The sequence below is a fragment of the Heliconius melpomene genome, chromosome 20, assembly GCF_056956725.1.
Source record: "Heliconius melpomene rosina isolate 202511_hmr_F chromosome 20, ASM5695672v1, whole genome shotgun sequence".
Classification (NCBI taxonomy): Eukaryota; Metazoa; Arthropoda; class Insecta; order Lepidoptera; family Nymphalidae; genus Heliconius; species Heliconius melpomene.
The window spans coordinates 8,300,739-8,326,303 of NC_140408.1; the positions used below are offsets into that span (position 1 = coordinate 8,300,739).

General features: G+C 34.3%; 1 protein-coding gene across 1 annotated transcript; it reads right to left on the minus strand.

Moving 5' to 3' along the window:
• Positions 1–1,439: 1,439 nt before the first annotated feature.
• Prp31 (pre-mRNA processing factor 31) lies at positions 1,440–25,186 on the minus strand. The gene is made up of 9 exons (XM_085204062.1): positions 24,866–25,186; positions 24,511–24,646; positions 23,886–24,090; positions 23,083–23,225; positions 22,517–22,701; positions 22,295–22,435; positions 20,848–20,997; positions 16,717–16,944; positions 1,440–1,681 (listed from the first exon to the last, which is right to left on the minus strand). Exons 1-9 carry the CDS (start codon positions 25,061–25,063, stop codon positions 1,571–1,573), a joined length of 1,497 nt encoding a protein of 498 aa, XP_085060188.1. The 5' UTR covers positions 25,064–25,186; the 3' UTR covers positions 1,440–1,570.
• Positions 25,187–25,565: the final 379 nt, after the last annotated feature.

The window sequence follows — 25,565 nt, forward strand, 5'->3', positions numbered from 1 at the left end:
CGAAATATGGATATAATATTAAGGTTATATTCAGTAATTTCGTTCAATTCACGTTCAATATATTAAAAAAAAAACTTTCATGTTATTATTTTAATTCTTTAGAAAGTTTATTATAATATATTTCAAAAAAGTAATTTAGAAATACGTCTTGCAATCTATATTTTTTTACGCTTTAATATAAAGCTTAAAGAACATAGAGGCCGTGGCGGCGCAGGGGTACCAGCGTGGCCTGTAACACAACGGTTGTGAGTTCGATGTTGCGGTTCGATTCCCGTTCGAGGGAACGATATATTATTTATCCATATTTTTTTTATTTCTTCACTCTGGTACCAAGGCAAAAACCGTCATTAACCACGCAATGCCTCGAAAAACGCTCGTCGAACATTGTGGAAACGGAGGGTCTACATATTAGGTTCCCTCTGCCTACCTTGCTATATGCGAGATGCTGAAAAAAAAGAACATTAACACACGTTACCTACACGTAAAACGGCTGTATTTTGTTTACAGTACATATTGTATAAGAACTTATCATTTTATTTTACAACTATTTTTAATCAAACTAAAATCTATAATAATTAGTAATTGTGCGCAAAAGTAAGCGCAATTGCTAAAACGAGCGTGGACGCACATGGTAAACAGGGCGTGCGAGCTCGTGTTTCTCATCGAGCCTCACTCCTCACTCGAGACAAATTAACACGTTCGGTGGCCGTTACTGCACTGCACATATTTCCGACAATTTCATCGCTAATAGATAAATCATTATAGATATTGCAATCATTTTATCTAATGATACTTAGTTAAAATAAAAAAAAATTGACAAAAGAAATATCTTTTTTAATCTGTACATAGTTTACCAAATACCTAAGCCACTGTGATATTGAATTAGAAGAAAGTGAAAACTAGGTCAGTTTAATCTTTAATAATAATATTTTAAAAATATGTACAAACTTCATCTATCAAATAATATGAAAAAACTATTTATCAATAAATAATAGCTTTGTCGAAACCACGAAATTTGAATCGATAACTAATTTTGAGGGGAGTTAGTTCGCTTCGAAACACTCAAGAGCGTTCAACTTTGAGCGGATCAAGGTTACAATAAATCCATATAAGGTAGCAGCGAAAAGCCTTATTCATTCCTTTTTTGTCAAATCTAATACTATTTTTAGAAATATTAGAACCTTTAACTAATATGGATTATTTCAACACACTGTATGTATTTACATTGACATATGTATAGCTTTTATCGCGTATATTTCTTTATTATGGAGTAACATTCGAGCGGTCACTGTGTCGACTTACCTAATTTAAGTGCGAAATATACAGATAAAATAAATATATTTGATTTTGCAAAAACAAACTACTTACAATCTCTGAGTCCAATTACTTAAATTGATTGTTTGAAAACTGTAGTGAAACATTGCTAATAAAAACACAAATGCGTGTAAAATTAATTTTATTTTGTAAAATTTCTCATTGATACAATGTCACGAAATTATATACACTATATTTTCTTATTGGCGTCCATGATGAAATCCTTCATCCACTCTGTAAGTCTGTTCTGGTAACTCTATGTCGTCTTTTTACCTACTGATAAGAATCCAGACGTGTTCGAAAAATACTTCGCATTGGCTTCATTCATTCGTGTTTCAGCTGCTTGCGGATTAACGATTTCTAACCCCTGTAACAAATATTTACTGATTATATAAAAGAAATGTTAGAAATGCAAAAACAAAATACGTAAAATTGAACAAAAATTCAAAACATATATAATACATTTTCAAGAAAAATAACTAAATGCTAATGAAATTTTACTATGAATAATATAAATATTAATAACGCAAATGGCCTAAGTAAGGTGGCCATTCTTCGCTTTAATTTATTTATATATATTAAACTAAGCTTAATGTTTTAGTTTCTAAAAACTAAAAGTCGGTCCGTGCAAAAGAATCGTGGCTTCAAAACATTATTAACATTAACAACCGTCGATAGCATACGAAGAGGAGAATGTAGACCTTAATTATGATTACACCTGCCGTCACGAGTAAGAGGAAAACGACACTAAAGAGAATTCCAAGCTTGATATTATTTTTACTAGCGATAGTTGCTTTTTGCTATCTCCGGTAGACAATCATTTAGATCTGTTATTATTGGATGTTGGCTCTAGCCGTCATACATAAGTAGATAAGTAAGGCAATGGCTCGCGATGACTCTCCACTTGTTCGTAAAAGTGACGTGTTTCTAGTATTCAGTAGTTAGAGATTAGACGTCTAATTGACACTTATTTTTTTTTTTAGTTTCTCTTCGTATACCGTACATAGGATAAGCAGAGTGAACCTAGAAATCTAGTGTTAAGACACTCTTTCCTCATTAAGCCCCTTCTGTTCCCCACTTTGCCTCATTCCTGAGGCGTTGCGTATTGATTGGCGGAACTACGCCGAACTTTGCCTCGACGCCGAGCGAAGAAATGGAAATATTTAAATAATTAAAATTATTATATACTAGCGACCCCCTTGCGGCTTCGCCCGCTTTTACTACTGGATTATTCATATAATGTATGTTTGCAAAGCACTTAATATAATGTGAAAATTAATTAAACCCTAATGCAACCATTTTCGTAGTTTCAATAAGGATTTTCCAATTGTTTTACACAGCAAGGATTTCTTAGTAGGTACCGTAATTTTAAATCTGTGCTACTAATCTTTTCAAGTACTTATTAAAATATATTTAAATGACTATTTTTAGATAGTTAAATGACTATTTTTAAACGGAAGAAATTATAAACAAAAGCCTACCTACTAATAACTACTACAAAAAATATATCGCGCTGAAATAATACATTCAACTCTAATTATCCAATACGTGCAAACGCATCTAAATCTTCGTTGCTATAGAGGCAGCCGGGTTTTTTTTTTGCTTGTGGTTAATGCTGAAGAGGGTTTTCTGTCCCTGATGAAAAGCAAGCACTACGTGGCTGCCTGTGAGGAAAATTAAATAGAATGCATCGGCCGGGAATCAAACACGGGCCGCCCGCGTGGCAGGCGAGCATTCTACCACTGAACCACCGATAAGTGTAAGGCAGGCGGGCACGGCGGACGCATGGCGAGTGGCGAGCCGTTTCGCAGCAAGGAATTTTTGATATTGTAACAACTTCTAAAGTACTTATTAAAATGAAAAACAGTAAAGACAGTTTTGATCTACATTAAATGGCCAACGTAACTAATATACTTATTTATATGCTGAGAGTAAGGGATAAGTAAAACTTGAGTCGATACTGCTGAAGTGTCAACGACGTGATGTGTCAAGAATTAAATGCGTTTTTCTCTTAAACTATTCGCAATTTCGAAATTGTGTAAAAAGCAAATTTTATCTTCGTTTAACGTAGAAATTTAATAAAGTATTTTAAAGGATAAGGATTAATACCATTATGGAAAAATATCCCTCACAATAAAAAATATATTGAAATTATTATTTTTAGACAGAAATATGATCACTACACGTTATCCTTAAAAGATAAAAATATGCTTTCGCGGACTTTTTTGTAGATCTCATTAAGAGGAACAATACTCCAGTACATTTTTTTCATGTAGTACTTACCATTAAAGCAGCGCATGCGCGAAAGTGTCTCAGCGGGTAGGACTTTATTCATATTTTTCGTATTTATGTTAATTTACATAAGAATGTACAAATAATAAACTATATATAAACCTTCTACGAAAAATACTCGATCTAATGGTGAAAACCGCAATAAAATCCGTTGGGTGGTTTAGAAGAAGAAGAGTTAGAAACAACAGACAGACACGAAAAGCGACTTTGTTTTATAAGATATAGGATACCTAATATAAATAAATTATATATCACATTAAAATTATTTGTCAAGTAGGTACAAACTATAAATTAACATCATGTGACGAGTAAAAACTAATGGTTACGCGCTCCGCGCGTTTTAAATATTATCTATATATATAAAAGGACTTGTCCTCACTGACTGAGGTAAGACGCACGCACAGCCGTAACCGCTGCGCGTAGAAACGTGAAAATTGGACAGATGTTTACTTTCGTAATCTGGACATCCACTAAGGGATTTTGAAAAATTTTAACTCTAAAGGGGTGAAAGAGGGGTTGAAAGTTTGTATGGAAAAAAAATTAAATTGGCACCGATTCTTATAAAATTTGAAATTTAGATTTTTAAAACTATTTAATTGAACACGTGTTTCATTGTTTTCTAGAATGGGGGGAAAACCCCTAAGGGTGCAAATAAGGGGTTGAAAGTTTGTATGGAAAAATCTTTAAAACGCCACCGACTATTATAAAATTTGAAATTTAGACTCTTAAAAATATTTAATTGAACATGTGTTTCATGGTTTTCTAGAATCCACTCCCTAGGGGTGCAAATAAGGGGTTGAAAGTTTGTATGGAAAAACCTTTAAATCGCCACCGATTTTTATAAAATTTGAAATTTAGACTCTTAAAAATATTTCATTAAAGACGTGTTTCAAGGTTTATCAGAATTCACCCCTAAGGGTTCAAATAAGCATGCGAAGCTGCGCGCGTCCGCTAGTTCTAATATAAACGGGTCTTCCGCACTTTTCGTAGAGGAAGTACCTATATAATAATTTTCGAAATATTTTGTATTTGTTGATAGAAACTACGACCGATCTCTTCCTAGACCAATGAAACGGAAATATTTTAATTTGAAACATAAACATTCCGTGTACTGAAATTTAAACCTCCAATCATATTGTTGAGTTAGGCACGTGCAGTTAACGCGCTTACTGAAAGTAAGCCAATTTTACTTGTTAACAAGGAAGACGAAAATAAATAATAATTTATTTCTCCATGTGGGAATCGAATCTACAATCGTCACGTTCACAGTCGTACCCTACGCCACGACGGCACGAGGTTCACAAGTTCAATTAAAATATAAAAACAAAAATATAATTTTAAATGTCGTCTTTTTACTTTTTAAATATAACTTCTAAGATAACAAGATGATGATGTAATTAAGTGTATGCTATAAATTTGTGAAAATTGACAATATTACATAAATAAACATAAGTAAATAAATGCATAGACATCGCAAAATATTTCCATTTTCGATTTAAATGTAAAAATGTAGGTTAATTCAAATCGTCATCGATTAGTTTCTATAATTTTTAAATATTACATGACTAATTGTCAATTTGCAAAATGTATATAAAAACACATAAATTCGTTGTATTTTGACAGGTATACAAAAAAGCTTTGAATATCGTAAATCGATTAAATATAATATCGAATAATTATACAGTACATTGATTCTCAAATAAATATTTATTTGATATTCGAAATCAATGACCCAGCCAGCCTAACAAGACTCTGATGATTCACAGACATGCTTTATCATTAACATAAACTTAGATCATTATTCAAAAATAACTTTAACTTATTTCATATATTTTAATTTTAAATCGCCAGTCGTAACGCAGGGGCACATAGTATGACTGTAAAATCGACTGGTTGTGGGCTCAATCGCCACTCGAGGATTTTATTCATTTAAATTTATATTTCTATTTCTTCGCGCTTTGTGTCGAGCGAAAGCGCGGCGTTGTCCGCCAAATTCTGGAGGCATTGCATGTTGAGTGGCGGAACTCAACGCCGCGATTTGCCTAGGCACACTGAGGAAATTACTATATTTAATCGTTCGCGTTTTCAATCGCGCGCTTGTACCCCGCCGCGAAGGCCCTATACTTTATTATGGTATAATATTTTATCATTCTACCCTTATTTCACGAAGATATATCACGCCATATATCACCAAGATAGCCTAGTGCTAGTGATAAAGTTGTATAAAATACCAACAATAACACCAATACAGTTATGCTTAAAGACGTATAAAATACATGAAATCTAAGCAATAAATACTTAATTTAAATTCATCAAAACTCACGTCATGTCTAACCATAATTTCAAGCTATAATCCATAAGTATACAAATAGACAAACTATGCTTTACGTATTTCAATTGCAAGGCGTGCTCGATTATAAAGTTAACGTCTGTCCGTGGATGGTCATAAACACTATAGTACGGTCAACAAGTCGTGGCCTTCACTTCAACTTCAGTGTGAAGTTAGCTGTGAATGATTGTGCAAATTGGATTTAATTTTGAATATTTTCTTAAAGAATGAAAAAAGCGCAAAAGTTCACAAAACTTAACTTCAGGGTGGCCACAACTCGTTGACCGCACTGTACTAAGGGGCGAATATCCCGCGGCGTTGCACTGCATAATCTTCGCTGATTGCTATCTGCCTAACGGTGATGCGACCGGACGGTCGTACAAGGACTGCATGCTTCGAGCATCTATGCATCTATGCATGTAGAATTTTATAGAAAATCTTGAAATTACACTTATAATTGTGTAACGTTGTAGTGGCGTAGTTACGACGCGGATGATAATACTCAATGGGTGTTCAAAGTTCATCAAATCTTACATAAACCAGGTAATGTTTTTTTTTGCTTTACACTGTACCCTGTCCATAGCAGGTTAAGCAAAGGGAACGTTGGAACCTAGTGTTAAGACTTCCTCCGACTCCGACTTGACTCCGTTCTCATTAAGACACTTCCGTTCCACATTTTCCGCCGAACCAGGATCTTCATGACAGGCCCTTTTTCGTGGAAAACGAATCAATCAATTATACCACTAGAACTATCTACCTAGTCCACCAATTGCATAATGTATGTATTAACTATTGATATAAAAATATAGCACAAATACTTCAATTCAAATCCACAGAGATTTTTGATTTACAATTCAAATTTTTCATTGTTCTCTATGAGAATTGGGGACGCGTACATCTCCCGTATCTAGTTCTTGTTCATCTCGCTGACAATACTGCTATACTCGATTCTTTTCTAGTACAATTATATAAGTATTTTGCAATACGTTTATTACACAGATACAATCTATTAGACACGAGTGTTATTATTTTATCTTATCTCTACGCGAACTAATAAGCACTAACTTACAATAGTGTAAGAAAAAAGTGAAACACCTAGAAGTAGATAATTCATTTTCCTAGAAGCACTGACATAGATGTTATATAATTTATATCATAAATCTAAGTTTTTAGCAACGCAATGTCATGTCTAATTTAAATACCTAATTATAAAGTAAAAAGAAAGAGTTATTTTTGTTTATTACTGAAAGATTGTGTTTCCCGAGTTTTATACTAATTTAAATTCTATTTCATAGCATTGTAAAATAGATTTAATAATATTCAATAAAGCTAGAATATTAATATAACACAATCCAAGGAGGTTCCACGCGGATCTCGCGTAACAAGGTATCGCAAGTACCTGAGGTACAGCATAATGGCACCCAGTTCTTGTAGGTCGTTAGCACTTCAGAACACTTTAACTGAACCTATTGGAAACCGCAAGCACGAGGAACTCAGGACTAATAGCGCTATTGAGTGTACCTACCTACTTGGTTGTAACCATTTAGGCCAGATTGAGAGATGAAGATTGTGATATATTACACATTCTTTTATAATAATTTTACGATATGCGAATGTTACAAATTTTTATATTGATGTTTGTAATAAATAAGTAATAAGTGCTTTCAAGAAAATATTTCATAAAAGAATTTGAAAGTTTTCTTACTTCATCTAAAAGTGCCACCACATTTTATACTATTAAAAACTAACTTTGCCTCAAAATCTTTATTATAAAGTTATTAATAATAGAGCTCCTTGTACAATGCTGGGGCTGGGGCGCATCAATTTCCTGAAATTGGGGAACGGTAAAGCAAACAGAATTTTACATATAAATTACAAGTAATAAAGGCTATGCAAATGAAGTTGAGAGCGATAGCTTATAAATAAATATGAAAATGTATCCTAAAAGCAAAATTCAAAAGTGAAAATCCAAACATCACAGATTAAAAATTTACGAGCCTTCGTACATAACATTGCAAATTGACAATGGTGCCTGGGAGGCGGCCATTTACATTCGACTCGTGCGACCACTAGTTACTGCATCTAACAGAATATCAGCATTTAACTATATAGCAGCAAAAGGGCGTCATTTCCATAACACAAATACCAGCAGCGACTTGTAAACGGTGAAAGTCCCAACCAGATCGTCTGAAACACAAATACCTAGGTATATTTTCTCGCATGTAACTTGTAAATGACCATTGCCGTACAACCCAAGTAAATGAGGACTAATCTAAAAATAAATACACGGCCAAAGGAATATAACAGACGTATGCCAGATTTCTACTTTCCCAATGAACTTGAAATATTAGATAGCATTAACGATACGGACCCATCACATTGGAGGGCTATCGTAATGTTTTATGGTCTATAAATTTCTTGATAGGAAAGATGTGGTGGACGATGAGAATAGTACAACTTTATACATGCATTTAGATTGTAATTTAATTTTATAGCAGAACTAGCGGACCCGGACGCGGCTACGCCTGCTTGAAATATAATAATTTCTACAGAAATATAATTTCAATCTAGATGAAATGCTAAAAGTGACTATTATATTTATTTTCATAAGGATGAATATCAAAATGACGCGGTAACGAACGCGGTCGCGTAGCGACGACGGTTGTTATTAACATGGCAGAATAAATTGCATGTCAAATTAGAAAGTATTTTAATTTATTAGTACATATGTGTAATGTAATGTTATATAGCCTATAGCACTTCTGAAGAATGCAGCTTTCATACAAAACAAAAACAAAATAAATCGATCCAGTAGATCCAGAGATCTTAGCGTTCAAACAAACAAACAAACAAACAAACAAACAAACTCTTCCGCTTTATTATATTAGTATAGAAGTATAGATTAATTCACAGAGTTTATTGTTTGGGAACAAAATATTACTATTACTGCTGCAATAACCATAGTCGACTTTCGAGTACTACGAACTTACAAGGGATCGTAGGTCAATTTACCTACCTATTGTTTTTATTGACCATAAAAAAACAATTGTCTTTCACTTTTCCATTGATGGAATAAATAATAAGTTTTTCTGCCTTTCCTAAGCTCAACAAAAAACATGGTATTATAATACGTTTTATTAAATCATATTACTATAATATATGAAACATATTGAATACTAAAGTTCACTGTAGTCTAGGGTATGCATAATCTAAAACAGCATCTTACTCCCCCGAAGGCAAAATTGACGTTCGATAGCTGGTGTGATGCTTCGTCTCGGTTATAGGAACACTAGCTCATGTAATTTGAATGTGCCATAAATTTTATAACATTAACAATTGATATTCTAATAGATTTAAATAAAAATTTGATTTGTAGCGCAGAGGCACAAGCCTGCGACTGTAAAAGCGACCTTTCTGGTTTCGTCTCACTCGGGGGTATGAAATATATGTTCTCACTTCGTCGCTCTGGTAACGAGGCTTTGCGCGGCGTTGAGTTCCATAACTCAACACGCAATGCCTTAAGAATTTGGCAGAAAGTGGTTCTGCCGAATGAATAGACGAAAGAAAATGTCTTAATGGAGTATTACGGAGTATCTTAACACTAGATTGCCAGGTTACCTCTGCCTACCCTGTTATGTGATATAGAGTAAAAAATATAAAAAAATAAAACTACTAATGACAAAAAAACGACATGAAATAATATAATGGCTATGTTATAATGTCGGTAGCGCTTTATTCTTTTTTCTTAATTTTGATAATTTCCTCCATTTAATAACTTTCGCTTTTATGGTGTGAAAGTAAATATTAAGCGATCTTTACTAAACACGTAAACGTAATTAACTTCATGAACACTGAACTTGTTCAGAATTAAATAATAGTAATTTATATTGCCTTAAATTTAAGAAAAAAAAATGACAATCAACTAATATTATTTTTATAGTCCTAACAACTATAAGCCACTGCAGTAATAATAAAATAAGAAAGAATAGGCAAATTTAAGTGGATAGATGTCTTTAAAAGAAAACTATTTATACAATATTACTATTATTTGGGATGTGACGATGCACAGCATCTGTGTGAGAGGGCGCTGTATACTTCCCTTTGATTATCCAATGATGTTCACTTCCGGTGGTGGTTTTCGACCAATCAGCGATTTGGAAGTCACGTGGTCCCAGGTGGTAGGGCGCTGGTTTGAATAAAAGCTGCGCCGCTACGCTTCTAACCTCATAGCGTCGTTATTTCCCAATCGGAGTAAAATTGCTGCAAGTGAAGTGTTATAACGAAGAAATGGAGGAGCATAATCAGTGCAACAACGCGGTTCCGGGTCACAGTAGTGCGGTCGAGGACTCGGAAGCGGGCTTGGCAGGATCGGCATCAAATCGCAGGCGTCGTTCTTCATCAGCAAGTTCAAGTTCGTCGACATGTGGTTCGTCATCAGAGGTAAAAAGGAGGAGAACAGGTGAGTCATCTCTTGATATTAAGAATCTTGTTGACCAAATATCTCTATTAAATAACATTTTATTACAAAATATCGGTTGTAATAAATCATCGACGCCGAGCACTAATGTCCTGCCAAGCCCGCATGCAACAGAACCCACACCAGGACCTAGTACAGCGCTGGAGGTTCAGTTAATACAACCTATTAACCCTGATAATAGTCTTGTTCCGTGCTTGAGATTAAGTGAGGTAAAAACGGCAGCTAAAGATCCTAAAGTACCGGAAGCTAAGCCGGAAAATTTGAGAAGGCTTCAAGGTCTGCAAAAGTTTGGTCAGAGAGCATGGAAAGATGTGCGATATGTAGATGCATTAAAAATTCATAGCGCCACGCCAGGTTTTACTGACTTAGAAATTAACGATGAGCTAAGACAATTTGCAAAGAACAAAGATTATGTAGTAAGTTCAGAGAGAATATTGGCTGCTTTATGTAATGCTTTAATTTCTCAGAGAGATTTATTAAACCATAGTTTACAAGAGTTTATCAATTGGTCAGCGTCACCTAATATTACATTATCTCCATCAAGTCTATATGACAAGCTATTGGAGTTCTTCCGTCCCTCATCGAAATTTCATAAAATAAGTGAGGAGATAATGCAGCTTGTTTGTGGAAAGCGAGCGGAATTCATCGAAGTTCGTCGGGAGCGTATCCTAGGTGAACTGTCGAACAGGAACCTACGTGAGGGTCTGCGAAAGATTCCTCCCAGTACTACACACTTGTTCGACCAAGAACAATTGCAGGTCTATATTCGCAACACGGGTGGACTAGACAAGTGGGTTCGTCCGTGGTTTGACTCTGCGAAAGGTCAAACGGTCAAAGTAAGCAAGGCACCTGAAAGCGCTTTGGTTGGGGTGCGGAGCGCTAGAGGTCATCGGAACCAGCCCTTTCGCCAAACATCAAATAGGCGAAGAAATCAAGTTACAGCGGATTCATCTAAACAGAGCTTTAAACACAGGAAGAGTAATCCCAAGTTCAATAGAAAAGATAAACATGTTAGTTGATTCTCAACGGGCACAATTTTATGGGGGCTGCCTCCGAGCGTATCGGAGGCAGTGGCAGATGCTTGGGGCTCCGAAGGCCCTTCTCGGTTTAGTCACGGGAATGCGTCTGCCATTTACCTCCAAACCGCCGATGATTCTGCCATCAGAAAGAGTTGTCAGGCGGTGCGAGACTGCACGATCACAGGATATGTCAACTCAGATAAAGGAACTATTGGAAAAAGGCGTACTGGAGATTGTAAATCCGAAAGAGGCGGGTCCAAGTTTCTTTTCGACAATGTTTGTAACAAAGAAAAGCAACGGATCAAAGAGGCCGGTATTCAATCTAAGACGTCTCAACCAGTATATAGTTCCGAAAACTTTCAAACTAATCTCTCAATTCCAAGTTCCTCAGTTCTTACAAGAGGGGGATTGGATGGTAAAAATGGACCTGACCTCGGCTTATTTTCATGTGAGCGTCATAAAGAGGCATCGAAGGTTTCTGCGGCTGATTTACAACAAGGTGATCATGGAGATGACGTGCCTCCCTTTCGGGCTGTCGTGTGCCCCCAAGGTATTTTCGTCGCTCACAAACTGGATAGCGCAGTACCTTCGATCCAAGGGTATGCGAGTGATAGTGTATCTGGACGATTTTCTCGTAGTAAATCAATCGAGGACTACTCTTCGCACTCACGTGCAAATAGTGATCAAATGCATGGAGTCTTTAGGTTTGACTATAAATTACAAGAAATCTGTAATCGAACCAACTCAGAAGATCGAATTTTTAGGCGTGATATGGAACACTCTGGTGAATTACAAAGGCTTACCAACGCAAAAAATCTGCAAAATATTATTAAGGACAGAGAGAGTGCTCCGAATACAGAAGATGTCTATAAAGGAAGCACAGATAGTTCTAGGGATGTTGAACTTCGCGTCCTTCGTAGTACCAAGGGGACGTCTTCACTGCCGTCAGCTGCAACTGCTGATACGGCAGCATGTGGATCAACCAGCCGGAGGGAAGGTGGAAGTAACATCACCAGTGATAGAGGATTTACTATGGTGGAATACAACACTGAAAAGCCCTTTGGCCCGGAGCAGGTTACACAATCAGTTGATACAGCATTTCCTGACTACAGATGCAGCAGATTTCGGGTGGGGGGCACACTTAGACGATCAGATGATATCAGGAAAATGGGAATGCAATCAGAAGAATTGGCATTCCAACCGAAAGGAAATGTTTGCAATAATAGCAGCAGTCAAGTACTTCAGGTTACAACTCAAGGGTTCTCACTTACACCTTCAATCAGACAATCGAACGGTAGTAGCCTACGTGCAAAAGGAAGGAGGAACACGATCGACAGCACTCCTGCACATGACTTATCAGTTAATGAAGTTGTTGGACAAAGAAAGCATAATCATGACGGCAGAACACATACCGGGAAGGTTCAACAGTGTTGCAGACAGGTTGTCCCGTGGAAAGATTATATCAGAGTGGCACCTTTTGCGACCCGCTCAGAGGAGGGTGTTTCAAAAATTTGGGACGCCGCAGATAGATCTTTTTGCGAGCAAGGAGACGAGAGTGGTGAAAAGGTACGTTACCAAAGATCATCGGGATCGATCAGCAGACTTCTGCAATGCCTTCAGTCGTCCATGGCAATACAATCTAGCGTGGATTTTTCCGCCGCCAAGTCTAATACCACGGGTTCTTCACCACCTGAACTCGGCCCAAGGGATATATTTAATAATAGCACCAATGTGGCGGAGAGCGTATTGGCTACCCGACCTACGACGGCGAGCAGTGAGCAGGCCCATGAAAATCGAGAACTTAGATCAAGTGTTGATAGATCAGAGCACCGGTCTCCCTCCTCCTCTCGTTCACGAAATGGAATTCTTCGCCTGGAAGATAGCAGCTGGGGTAATATCATAGAAAATTGGTCAATAGCTGAAAAATTACTCTTAAAATCAGGATGGAGGGAATCAACCCTTAAAACTTATGGGCCGGCGTGGTCTCGTTGGTTAAAGTTTTGTTATATAAATAAATTCAATGCCAAGGTCCCTAATGGTATTAGTCTATCAAGGTTCTTAGCTTTTCTTCATTTAAAAGAGAGGTTAGCCTATCAAACAATACTCTTACATAAATCAGTGGTTCTAACTTTCGGCCAGTTAAATAGTAATGATAATTTAAATTCACACTTTCTGGTACGACACATTCTAAAGGCTATCTCTCTTCAGAGTCCTAAACCACAAAAATGTCCTACATGGGACCCAAGCGATCTACTGGCTTGGCTGCAACGGTGTCCTCCGGTTAACAATAATAATTTATATGAAGCCTCTCGAAGATGTGCTTGTCTTTTATTATTAGCATCTGGTAGACGTGTTCACGATCTTACCCTTCTCAGAATTTCGAAGGGCAATTTTATTGACATCAAGGACCACGTAATTCTATATCCAATTTTCGGTTCAAAAACAGACACAGCTACATACAGGCAATCTGGGTGGAAGCTATCTTGTCATCCCAATCAGAACGTGTGCCCAGTATACTGGATTAGGAAGGTAATTCAATTGGGCAATCAAAGGAGAACGGTTGAGTGTAAGGACGCCTTATTTGTGTCAACTCGAGGACCTACCCAGAGTGCGTCACGTACCGTTATTGGAAACTGGGTGAAAAGCTTATTAAAAGAGGCCGGCATCTCGGCACCCTCAGGGAGCTTTCGCTCAGCCGTAGCTTCATTAAATTGGTATGAAAATTTCCCCTTAGAAGAAATTCTCAATCGTGGTAATTGGCAAAGTTCAAATACCTTTGCAAAATTTTACTGCAAACAAATGATAAGTAGACCTAATACACAAGGTGTGAATAATCTTGCAAATAATTTTGATCCAGTACAATAATGAATTTAAGGAAATAAGGGTGATTTACTTTGGTTAATTCTTTGTAATTATTAGGTAATAAATCAATTTTACTCATATACAATGTTATCATTTTATGATCATTCTGCCATCTTACTAACTCTGTTGTAAGTTTAATCACATAGCGTCGTGCGTGGTCACCAGGAGTTATAAACACGTCTCTCACAGATGCTGTGCATCGTCACATCCCAAATAATAGTACAAGTTTTACATAACAATAAAACTTGTATTATTGTGGAGAGACGATGCACAGCATCATTTTAAGGCTCCTGGTGAGAATCTGCTATGAGGTTAGAAGCGTAGCGGCGCAGCTTTTATTCAAACCAGCGCCCTACCACCTGGGACCACGTGACTTCCAAATCGCTGATTGGTCGAAAACCACCACCGGAAGTGAACATCATTGGATAATCAAAGGGAAGTATACAGCGCCCTCTCACACAGATGCTGTGCATCGTCTCTCCACAATAATACAAGTTTTATTGTTATGTAAAACTTGTACTATTATAATTATGGGTTTTCGCGTAAAACACACTTAAAACGTGTGTTTTTCTTTACAAAAACACACACAAACAATAGTCGGTGTTTAATGAAGCTACAAATATTTACGACAGTATAATTGTTCAATCACGAATATGCACAAAAAAATTACACGACAAGAAGCTGTCGCGTTTTTATTTGAATAAAATAACGTTTGTATATTAAGAATACGTGAGATAATGTACACTCTACTACAGTCGTTACGTTCACAATGGAACTTGTTAACTTACATCGGCACAGTTTCCACCAATAGTTAACGTATGTTTATGTAACAGCATTTAAAACATCGTACGAACTATTCATTGATATCTTTTCAACAAATCCCAAGGAGGTAATTGGTTCAAAATGCTAAAGTCATAATTTTAAAACTGGCAGCACTTTCTCACGACCGCTACGAACGCTTTCATATAGCAATTAAAATTTCGCATTTCCTAAATTATTATTATCATCAAAATTATAGCTGTTCATTGTTTTTAAATTTTAACAAACGTTATAAAAGAATAATGACTTTAGTAAAAAAAAAACCTTACGAAATGGAGCATTTGGCTTGTGTTGGACAAACATACTATGAGTAAAGGCAGTGGTTGAGAGTTTAAATCCCACTCGGGTAATTTATTACAAGTAAAATATTAATATTTCTTACTTATTTAGTTCTTTAGTGTAGTTTGCTAATTGAAACGTTGAATATCGTACTTCATCATATAGGTAATTTATGAGTTTATGAAAGAATAAAGACTTTGAAGAAATGACTTTCCAATAAGTTAACTATCTGAAGATATATCTTCGTTATAAAAGAGACGCTACCAGAGTCAACTAATAAGTCATTTACTTATATAATTGCACACTAAAAGAATTAACGTCAAAACGTTTAAACTAAAACATCTCTATTACCAATAACGTGACAACATCAGTTAACCTTTAAATGGTTACCATATTTGAATCGATCGATAGTTCATTTTGCTAGTTCAATATTTTACACTACAATATCGAATGAACGATGCTATCAAACTACTTTATTATGGTATCGTGTCGATTTTCCGCAAAGGTTTCGAGATTACTAGATTGCTTTGATACATATCAGCTTAATTTCTCTTTAAAAGGTCGGAAGGCTTTGGTCTTTATTAGTTCCTTAATCCTATTTAATGTTTGTCGATGAACTGTTGTATTTTGATTTATGTTCGAGTTTACTTTCAGAGCGAAGAAATAAAAATGTTAAATATTTAATTTCCACGAATGGAAATCGAACTCACGACCTGCCGCGTCGACAGTCACACTATGTGAGCTTGCGATTAGCGTCAGCGGATTTAAAGGATAAATTCAATAGAAAAAAAAACTATTACTAAACTAAAACTATAACTTAACTAAAAATACTTTTTTTACTTTTAAACATGTAAAATTCAATTTAAACGTAACGAAGAATGCTTCAATTATTTTTTTATAATTAAAAAACGCCATTGTCTTGCTTGACAAAACGTTATGGTTCACAGCGTGGACAAATTGGAGGTCAAGTATAGTAATAGGTACCAAGAATGGTAATCTATAAAGAATTTATTTATTTATACACTTAACTTATGATTACATAAAGAGTTAATAATGAAAGAAATAATGAAATTCTTAATGAAGATGTCTATACCAATAAATACATTTTTATTTCCGAAGCAGTTATCAATTTTTTTACTGTGAATCTATAGAAATTTATACGAGATAAACACTACTATAAAATAATAAGTATACAAAATAAAATTTAAAAAAAAAAACCAAATAAAATAAAGAAAATTAATATCCACACTTAAAATCTTAAATAAAAATATCTTACGTAAGCCATGTTATTTACACCTGGCAATACACACTACAAAGTCACTAACCTGCAAAGGCGTGAAGGCTACCGACGACGCTGTTCCAGAAACCTGTCGCCTTATACTTGTTGCACCTCCATATTGTTGATTTTGCTTTTGAAGGTTTTTTTGTAAAGTCTTGCTAATTCGAACCTTGGTCTTTTCGTCTATTTGCGGTAAACGGATTCTACCCGTACCCGATTTGCCGATTGTACCGCGTGTGTAGCCTAAATCTTCTTGGTAAGCGTCGTCTTCAATCTACGAACAAAAATACACTAATAAGTTTTTTAAGAAAAAGTATTTAGATATAGAATTAGTGTGTTTTGAGTTTAATTCTATTTGATTAAACGTATCGTCGCTATTGTCTACGTCGGATTATACATATAATATTTATGTGATAATATATTTCGTTCTTCACATACTAAAAATGCCACATCTATCATGATTTTCCTGCATATGGCAGGGTAGGCAGAGGAACCTGAGACCTGTTAAGAATTTCCATTCTCCATTTTTAGCCGAATTCTGGAGGCATTGCGTGTTGAGCATATTAGCAAATTCACAGAAGTGTCACTGATATCCTATCAGAAAAACTGAGTTACTCATCACTAGGCTCAATTGATTCGGTAAAAATATATGTAACGTAATAACTTACATCAATGAAAAAAAAACAAAAAAGAAATGATTACAACAAGTTTATTTAGTACACTTACGATTTTCTGAGAATATTTTGTAAAGTCGTACTAGTCCATACGAGCGCCATATTTGTATACTAGACCAGTGAGTACATGTAAATGCTTTATGCAAGATTACGGTAATTATTACCGATATTTGCCGTTTCATTTGCAATTTACTTTACACTTAAGTTGTAAACTTAGAGGTAAAAATAGTTCCATAGCAATAGCATGGACTCGATTTGTTATTTTAGATAGGAGATTATGATGAAATTGGGTCTTGGATAAGTAATATAAAAAATAACTATAAAATTAATTAATATTTTTGAACGATTATTGTACCTTTAGTTCATAGAATAAGTAACATAAATATATAACGTATTCTACCACGTGAAAGAAATAAGACCGAAGGATTCGTATCCGTACAAATGCGATATCAACAATAAAGGTTTAAGAAGCTTTGTTTTGTTTGTTTACAAATTGTCTCAAGGCCTAAGCCCAATGAATAGACTATAATATATGTTGATGTGTCGAATTAAAACAATATTATACAATACAAACAATACATTTAAGTTATTTTGTTTAAAATGAGGTCAGTCATCCTATCCATTAGACTCTTTAGTATGGTATAGCACAAAAAAAATTAATGTATGAAAAATAGTACACAGTAAACAAAAAAGGCGCATAATGCATTCTCTTACATAAATAAGTAAACGTTTATCATGAAATACGCTTGTTTACTTTCACTATAGCTAAGCTGAACCAAAAAAAGCGTCGATTTAGATAATGTTTTTGATTGCCATATACAAAAAAAAATCAAAAGTAAAATCAATCGTCGAGTATGCAAAGGTGCCACTTCCGTCTACTATTCTATAGTAATAAAATTGACTCTACGCTCCGTGAATTGCAGCAGATGAACGGAGTTTCAAGTGTTTAGTAGTTTTTTTTGCTTATTTTAAATAGACCGGAACTATAGGCGTTGAAGCGCGTACGCGGGGCCCGTTGCTCCGTCGTCGTCGTGCGCATAGAAAACTGCACGTTTCATAGATTTTTAATAGAAACAGGTGTAACACCTATGTTTAAATCGATATTTATCTTGTGACACCTTTAAATGACCAGTTTCTTGTTAGTTTGTTAATGTATAATATTATAGTAAACTATTACAGAATATAATTATCTCGTTTTATGAGATTTGTAGTTTATAATTAAAGTAGCCCCGTAGTTAGAGCTTAGTAAACACAAATTATATCTCGGACATGCTAAACCCAGGTTTAAATGGCGTATTGGAATTTGTCAAAGAATATGCAATTTCTCTTGTCTTAGTAGTTTACATCTTACTAGGAGTTATAGCTCAGAACTCCTTTTGAGTGAATTTTAGGAAAAGGTAAAACGTAAAATCTCTTTTTACTGATTGCAGCAGAAATTTCGGAAATGCATTTTCTTCGTTGCTTAATGTGTCGGCTATCCATAATCTATCAATCAATTGACAACGGAATTTTATATGTTTTACGGAATCTTTTCACAGCTTTTTTTCAAGTTTCCTCTAAATCCCCCATAGTTACAGAGAACTTTCCGTTACGACACTCCGTACACCTTCTTCGCCCAATTTTCTAGACATTGCTTGGCTATAGGTACTCAACGTCACGTTTTGTCTTGTTACCAGAGGGACTAAATGAAAATAAAAATTTAACCCACAAGCATCACTGCGTGTTGATATTACCCCCATGGCCTTAGAGCGGACAATTAAGCATGGAGAAATTAGTCACTATTTACAACGCAACACTAACCATAAAAGAAAATAAATTACAAAAATTGTTTAAATATTTTTTCTTCACTAAGTCGATTTACGTATAAGTTGCCCTTCGTGTAAAAAGCGGGTTAGTCGTGACCTGCTCGCTTCTATACGATATTATCCATTCGTGCAGATGCAGTGTTATTTATGATGAATGGTGAAATATACAGAGTGATACAATGGTTATATTTTACATGGATCCTAATGATTTACGTCCTTCGTTCTTATTTAATTGTAATTGTTTATAAATTCTACTTAGAATTAACTTTAAATATATCGATGTTGTTTGTAACTGTAGATATAGAAAATTGTTATAAATAGTGATTTTATAGATATTGTTACTATATACATTTTATTTAAGTTTGAGAACGTCTGATTATGTTTGAGAAGAATTTATACAATTTCCTTAAAACAATATGTTAATGGAGAGCCAGGAGCTAGAGGTCAGTCGTGGTGCAGGAGCACAAAGTGTGATAGTAAACGCGACAGGTAATGGAATCGATTCCCACTCAGGGGAAATGAAATAATTAGTATTTTCATTTCTTCGCTCTGGTGTCGAGGCAAAACGCGGCGTTGAGTTCCGCTATTGAACACGCAGTGCCTCCAGAATTCAGCGGAAAATGGGAAACGGAGTGTCTTAATCCTAGGTTCTCTCTAGATCCCCTACTTTGTGCAGGATACAGTGTGAAGTTAAAGAACAATATATTAATAATTTAATTGCACCTTCCATCTATCAATAATTATTATCAATTACGGGGTTTCAATTTCAATTAGCTTTCACCCAAGTGTAATGGGATTTTCATTATCGAGACCCCATTTCTGACATGTATAATTTATATTGTTCGACGGCAACAATTATCTGAACAGAAATCCTACTTCTAAATAATTAATACACCAGTTTGGTTTCAGAGCAAATGAGATGCTATCTTATGAGAAATCAAAACGTTTATTAAAATGTATATTGAAATTAGATGGTATATGGATAGTGGTTATTTAATATAAATAGTCTAAGTTAAAGTGATCAGTTTGAGTGATCATAATTATACAGTTCTCCTGGCTTTAATTGGTGAAATTGTGCTTTAAATAGTGAATTGGTGGTGGAAAGCAGTGATTTGTTATAAAATACGATTTTTTATAAAATAAAAAAAAACTGAAAAAAAAGTAATGTACATTTTGAAAAATCAATATACTACTTTATATATTTAGCGCGATTTGTACTTTGAAACTAAACTCTATGTTTATATGCAACATCAATGAGTTTATATCGTTACAAGTTTTTCTTATTTGTTTTTTCCGTCATTTTGTGATAATTATTTTTTACATAACATACAGGAAACACATCACCTATAATAATTATCATCAACAAAAAATTTTTAGATATACATATACTTAAAACCTAATTAGGCATTTCCTTTTGACTACGTTATGTCAGTTAGTATTTGAAATATTAGGCAGAGAGAATTTTGAACTGAGTGTCTTAACACTAAGTTCCCTGGCTCTGCCTGCTCATCCTGCTATGTTACACTGCTATGTATAACTGATACAGCAACATAGCATGAAGCTAAAAAAGCTCGCTAGCCAGCGAAGTACCCATACATAATTATTAATTATCTTTTAAATTAACTTTATATTATTGCGCGCCGAAAGGAAGCATTAAACAATATAAAATAACATAACATGTAGGTACACTACACTCACGTCGGCAAAGTTCAATCTGTTTGCATTCTTTCTGAATTCCGTCAGTGCGTATCTCTCCTTCATCTTGCGCACTCGCTTCCCGCCGCGTTTCTTGCGACTTTGCTCTATTGGTTTGGGCAGTGGTTTCACGAATTTGACTGGTGGTGGTTCCTGTGAAAAAATGTGGTTAAATTTAAGATGTAAACAGGCGTAATTATAATATTAAGTTATTATTATTTAGTAGTATTCAGCAGGCAAAGGGAACCTATTGTTAAGATATTACGTTCCACATTTTGGTCCAATTTCCCAGACATTGAGTGTGTTGAGTAAGTGAAAATTATTAATTCCCTCAAGTGGGAATCAAACCCACAACTGTTGCGTTGTATGCACACGATATGCCGCGCCACGACTGTCTCAATAAATGGTTTATAACAAAATATTTTGAAATTTGATTTAAAAGTTTTGTTTACAGATTATCAGGATTTTCTCATGTAGATTAATACTATTACAGCAATTGTATGCTTAGTATATTTATAGTTACAAAATGTAAGAATTGTATGCTTAGTATATACATTTTTAGCTTTATTCTGTATCCTGCACTTAGCAGGGTAGACAGATTGAACCTGGGCATCTAGTGTTAATACACTCCATTCCCCACTCAGACACTTTCCCCAGTTTACACTGTATCATACATATATAACTTTATTAACCGCGTAATATATTTAACACTATTATGAAAGATAATATTTTTTTGAAATAATGCTATAAACTGATCCCAGCATATGATGCATTCTAAATTACAAGACTTCCTTTTCATTGTTATGTTGGAGATAATAATTATCTATGCAATTTAGTAAAGGAACTATTGTTTGAAGATACGCTTTGAAAATATATATTTTTAAATCTTAATATACTATTGTGAGTATTAAATACTAAGTCGAAGGTTTTCTTAATGAAATATTTTTTTCACTGACTGCTAATAGTTTAGTTTTTTTTAAATAGACTTGTAGAACTGAATATATGAAATAGCTTTGTAAATAATATTATAATAAAGCTAGTCGCGGTGCAGGGCTATCTACGGAGTTTGATTCCCACTCAACAAAATCATTTATTTCCTCACTCTGTTAAAGAAGTAAACGCGGCTTTAAGGTCCGTCACTAAAAAAGCATAACCTCCAGAATCCAGCAGTAAGAAGAAGAGAGAAGAAGCAGCGAAGTTTTAATGGGGACGGTTACCAGGTCCCCAGGTCTATGTGCAGAGGTGTTCTTTTTTATTATATGTGTAGTATACATATACTTAATTTACAATTATTTTGCTATAACTACACATTTATTTCCCACATGAAAAAATATCTAGAGAATACTATTTAGCATGAAGCCCACTTTTGTACAAGTAGACATTACTCCTTTACAGTTTTGGAAATAAATAAATAATAATATAAATAAATATATAACAAGATAAATAATACCTGTAATTTATCCAGTTTCTTCTCAATACTCTCGCGCAATTGTCGTCCTACACTGCCATCGGTGCTTTCATGACAGGCATCTACTCTCGCGGCCAGTGTCAGCTTTGTTGATACTAGCTTTGCTGCTTTATATCTTAATTCCTAGGACAATAATTGTTTAATAGATGTGAAACATTTAAAACATATATAAAACTGTTAATATACTTTTTAATTTAAACTTACGGGTGATGTATCTTGAACAATCTGTGAAAAATATATAAAACCAGTATGAGGCAAGGCAGCTGCTTGAGAAAATCCTGATAATGTCTTTTTTTGTTGACCCAAAGGCAATACATTGCAGGCGGGCATTTTGGATAGCTTCGATAAACCACCAGCCACACCTAAGATCTTGGCTGCTGTAGACGCACCTGTGAAGTAATTATCGATTTTAGTTTGCATTTGACAAAATACATTTTTAGCTTGTAACTGTAGATACAGGAAGGACACACACTCAACTTTCGCTAGCTTTAGCTTTGTCTTCTTATTTACTGTTAGTTTAGGTGATCAGTTAAGGAAGGGCTTTGGCAGACAGTGGGAATGTTGGAAGAGTTAGGAGTCATAATGAGTAGAAATAATAGTTTATATTAGTACTTTGTAAATGTACACTTTTGTAAGCTTTATCTGCTTTATATTACAAAGGTAAGATATCATGTTCAGTCAATTATTTATTAACTAATTGAAGCACTGTGTTAATATCCAAATAAAATGTTAGCTTTACTATTCTAAAGTTAAAAGCAAACAATATTTACCAACAATAGCTGTCAAATTTGGAGCTATAAAGGTCATTCTGCTTTCCACATATTCATAAATCTTGGATTTAAAATTGTTCAACTCTGCAGCCATGTCACATGCTTCAAATATTTCACTTAATTCATTTTCAGAAAGTAGTTTTCTATAGAAAAAATGAATATTGAAATAATTATAATCATATATCTCTTGTAAATAAACACAACTTTTAGATTAGGCAAAAAATTTTTTTTTTAATAATTTAATATTTAAAAAGGCCGATTCTTTAATACAAATAATAAATTATTTTAAAAATGTTTTTTGCCTCTATAAAATGTGTTTATTTTTCCTCATAATAAGCAGAGCAAACCTAGTGTAAAGACACTGTTCTTCAATTTTTGCCCAAATTCCAAGACATTGCTTATTGAGTAGTAGAATTTAATTGATTGTTTTAGCACAGCTTGGCTCCATAGCATCTACATTAATTTAATATATAAAAAAAATCTAATTACTTTTCTAATAATCTTTGGAGTTAATAACAAATTACAGTAGAAACTTGATTATCCAGACCTCAATTATACAGATTTGTTGATAGTCCGGTCAACCACAATAATTATTTATACAATCTTTTTTTTATATGTATGTAAATGTGTACGTAATTATGTATGTGTATAATGTTGTGCACTTATGCACAAAATCAGCGTTTCTTCATACAGTTTATTATCCAGATTTTCTATTATCTAAATGACTAACGACAACAATTAGTCTGGTTAAATTGGTAAATACACATAAAATATAGAAGAAAATATACTGAATATTACAATACCCCTGTGTAGTAGACGCAGTAACGGACACAATCATAATAGTTGCTTGAGTTAGAAAACTTTGAAGAATCTCATTATTCTTAGCTCTATCCAAGTCATTGCCAAGTTCTTTAACACTCCTTATATATTCCAATGGAGTAATTATCAATGACTCCAGTTCAGGAAATCTCTTCTGATATTTATCCCGAACAAATCTGTGAATAGTAGCTGCAAAGTGTAATATGTCTTTAACATTAACCTACAATACATGCTTTGGCCATTATTATTTTGCATAAAATGCATTAATTATAAAGGTAATAATGGTAATTAAATATAATGGTAGTAATAAGTATTTTTTAGTATTTTTTAAATTTTTTATTAGCTTTACACTGTATCCATAGTGTTAAGGCTCTCTATTCCTTACTGTTCACTGAATTTTTCAAGATATTGTATATGTGGTTGTGGAACTGAATGTAGTATTTTCTCATTACTAATGCAAGAAATTATAATATTACGCAATTTATTTCCCAGAATTGGAATTGAACCTACAATCATTGCATTTACAATCATATCACATCATATTTGATTTTTATAATAAATTTGAAATATATTTCATTTAAATGAATGAATCTAAGGAAAGATTATTACTTATTTCTCCATCAATTTCTACTGCTATATTATTGGCCTCTACAATTAGCTGATACTCTGGGTCTGATTCCATTAAACCAGTTACTTCAATTTTTTTTCTATCATTACCAGCATTTTGTTCAATTTCAGTTATAACCTAAAACAATAAAAATATAAATGCTATTATTATTATGATAGTGGTATTGACTAATGTATGTGGGATTTTGTAGACCTCATAGTAACATGCATAATAACAAACGACATCCTAAAGTAACATGCATAAAAATCAAAATTTCCTATGGACTGATTAGCTAAACATGGAGCTTTTTTTGGATGGAGCCTGTTATTGAAAAAAAGTAATTATCAAATTATTTACCCGCTTTAAGCGTTCTGAATGTCTAAGTTTGGCCAATTCACGAATAGAGACATTTTTAATTTCTTCTTCCTTTGGTATTACTGGAAAAGGTACTGCAAAGTCACTGGCTTCGTTATTGGTAGAGTCTACAATCATAGCTTCCAGTTCCCCATCATCATTTTCCTCCAAGTCAGCAAGTAACTCGTCAGCTAGAGACATTTTTATTATTTATGTGCAAAACATATGTATCCACAGAATTAATTCAACGCAACAATAATAATTTCAACAGAAATTGACACTGACAGAAGCCCGACAGAAGCCATCATCCATCTCTATCAAGGAACAAATACTATCTCTTTCTCTATGCATCTCTAGCACAGATCTTTAGTATAATTATGTATCTATGGCAACCAGAGTCCACAAAGAGAATCACAGAATATATATATTATATAGTTAGGAGACTTCTGTGCTAAAAATGTCAACTGTCAAATATAGTACTGCAATATGTCAATGTCACTGTCAATATCAAAAAAAGCCCGCTCTTTTCATTTGTTATTAAGATACTAATTTTAGCGGGAAGACATATTTGGCCCTCATATACTTGAGGTTACACGTGTTGTAGTCGATGTGATTTGTTATTAGGTTGTTAATAGATCATTATTAGCAAGTTATAAAGTAATTTAAATGTTTTAATTAATAAATAATGTGAATTGGTTAAAAG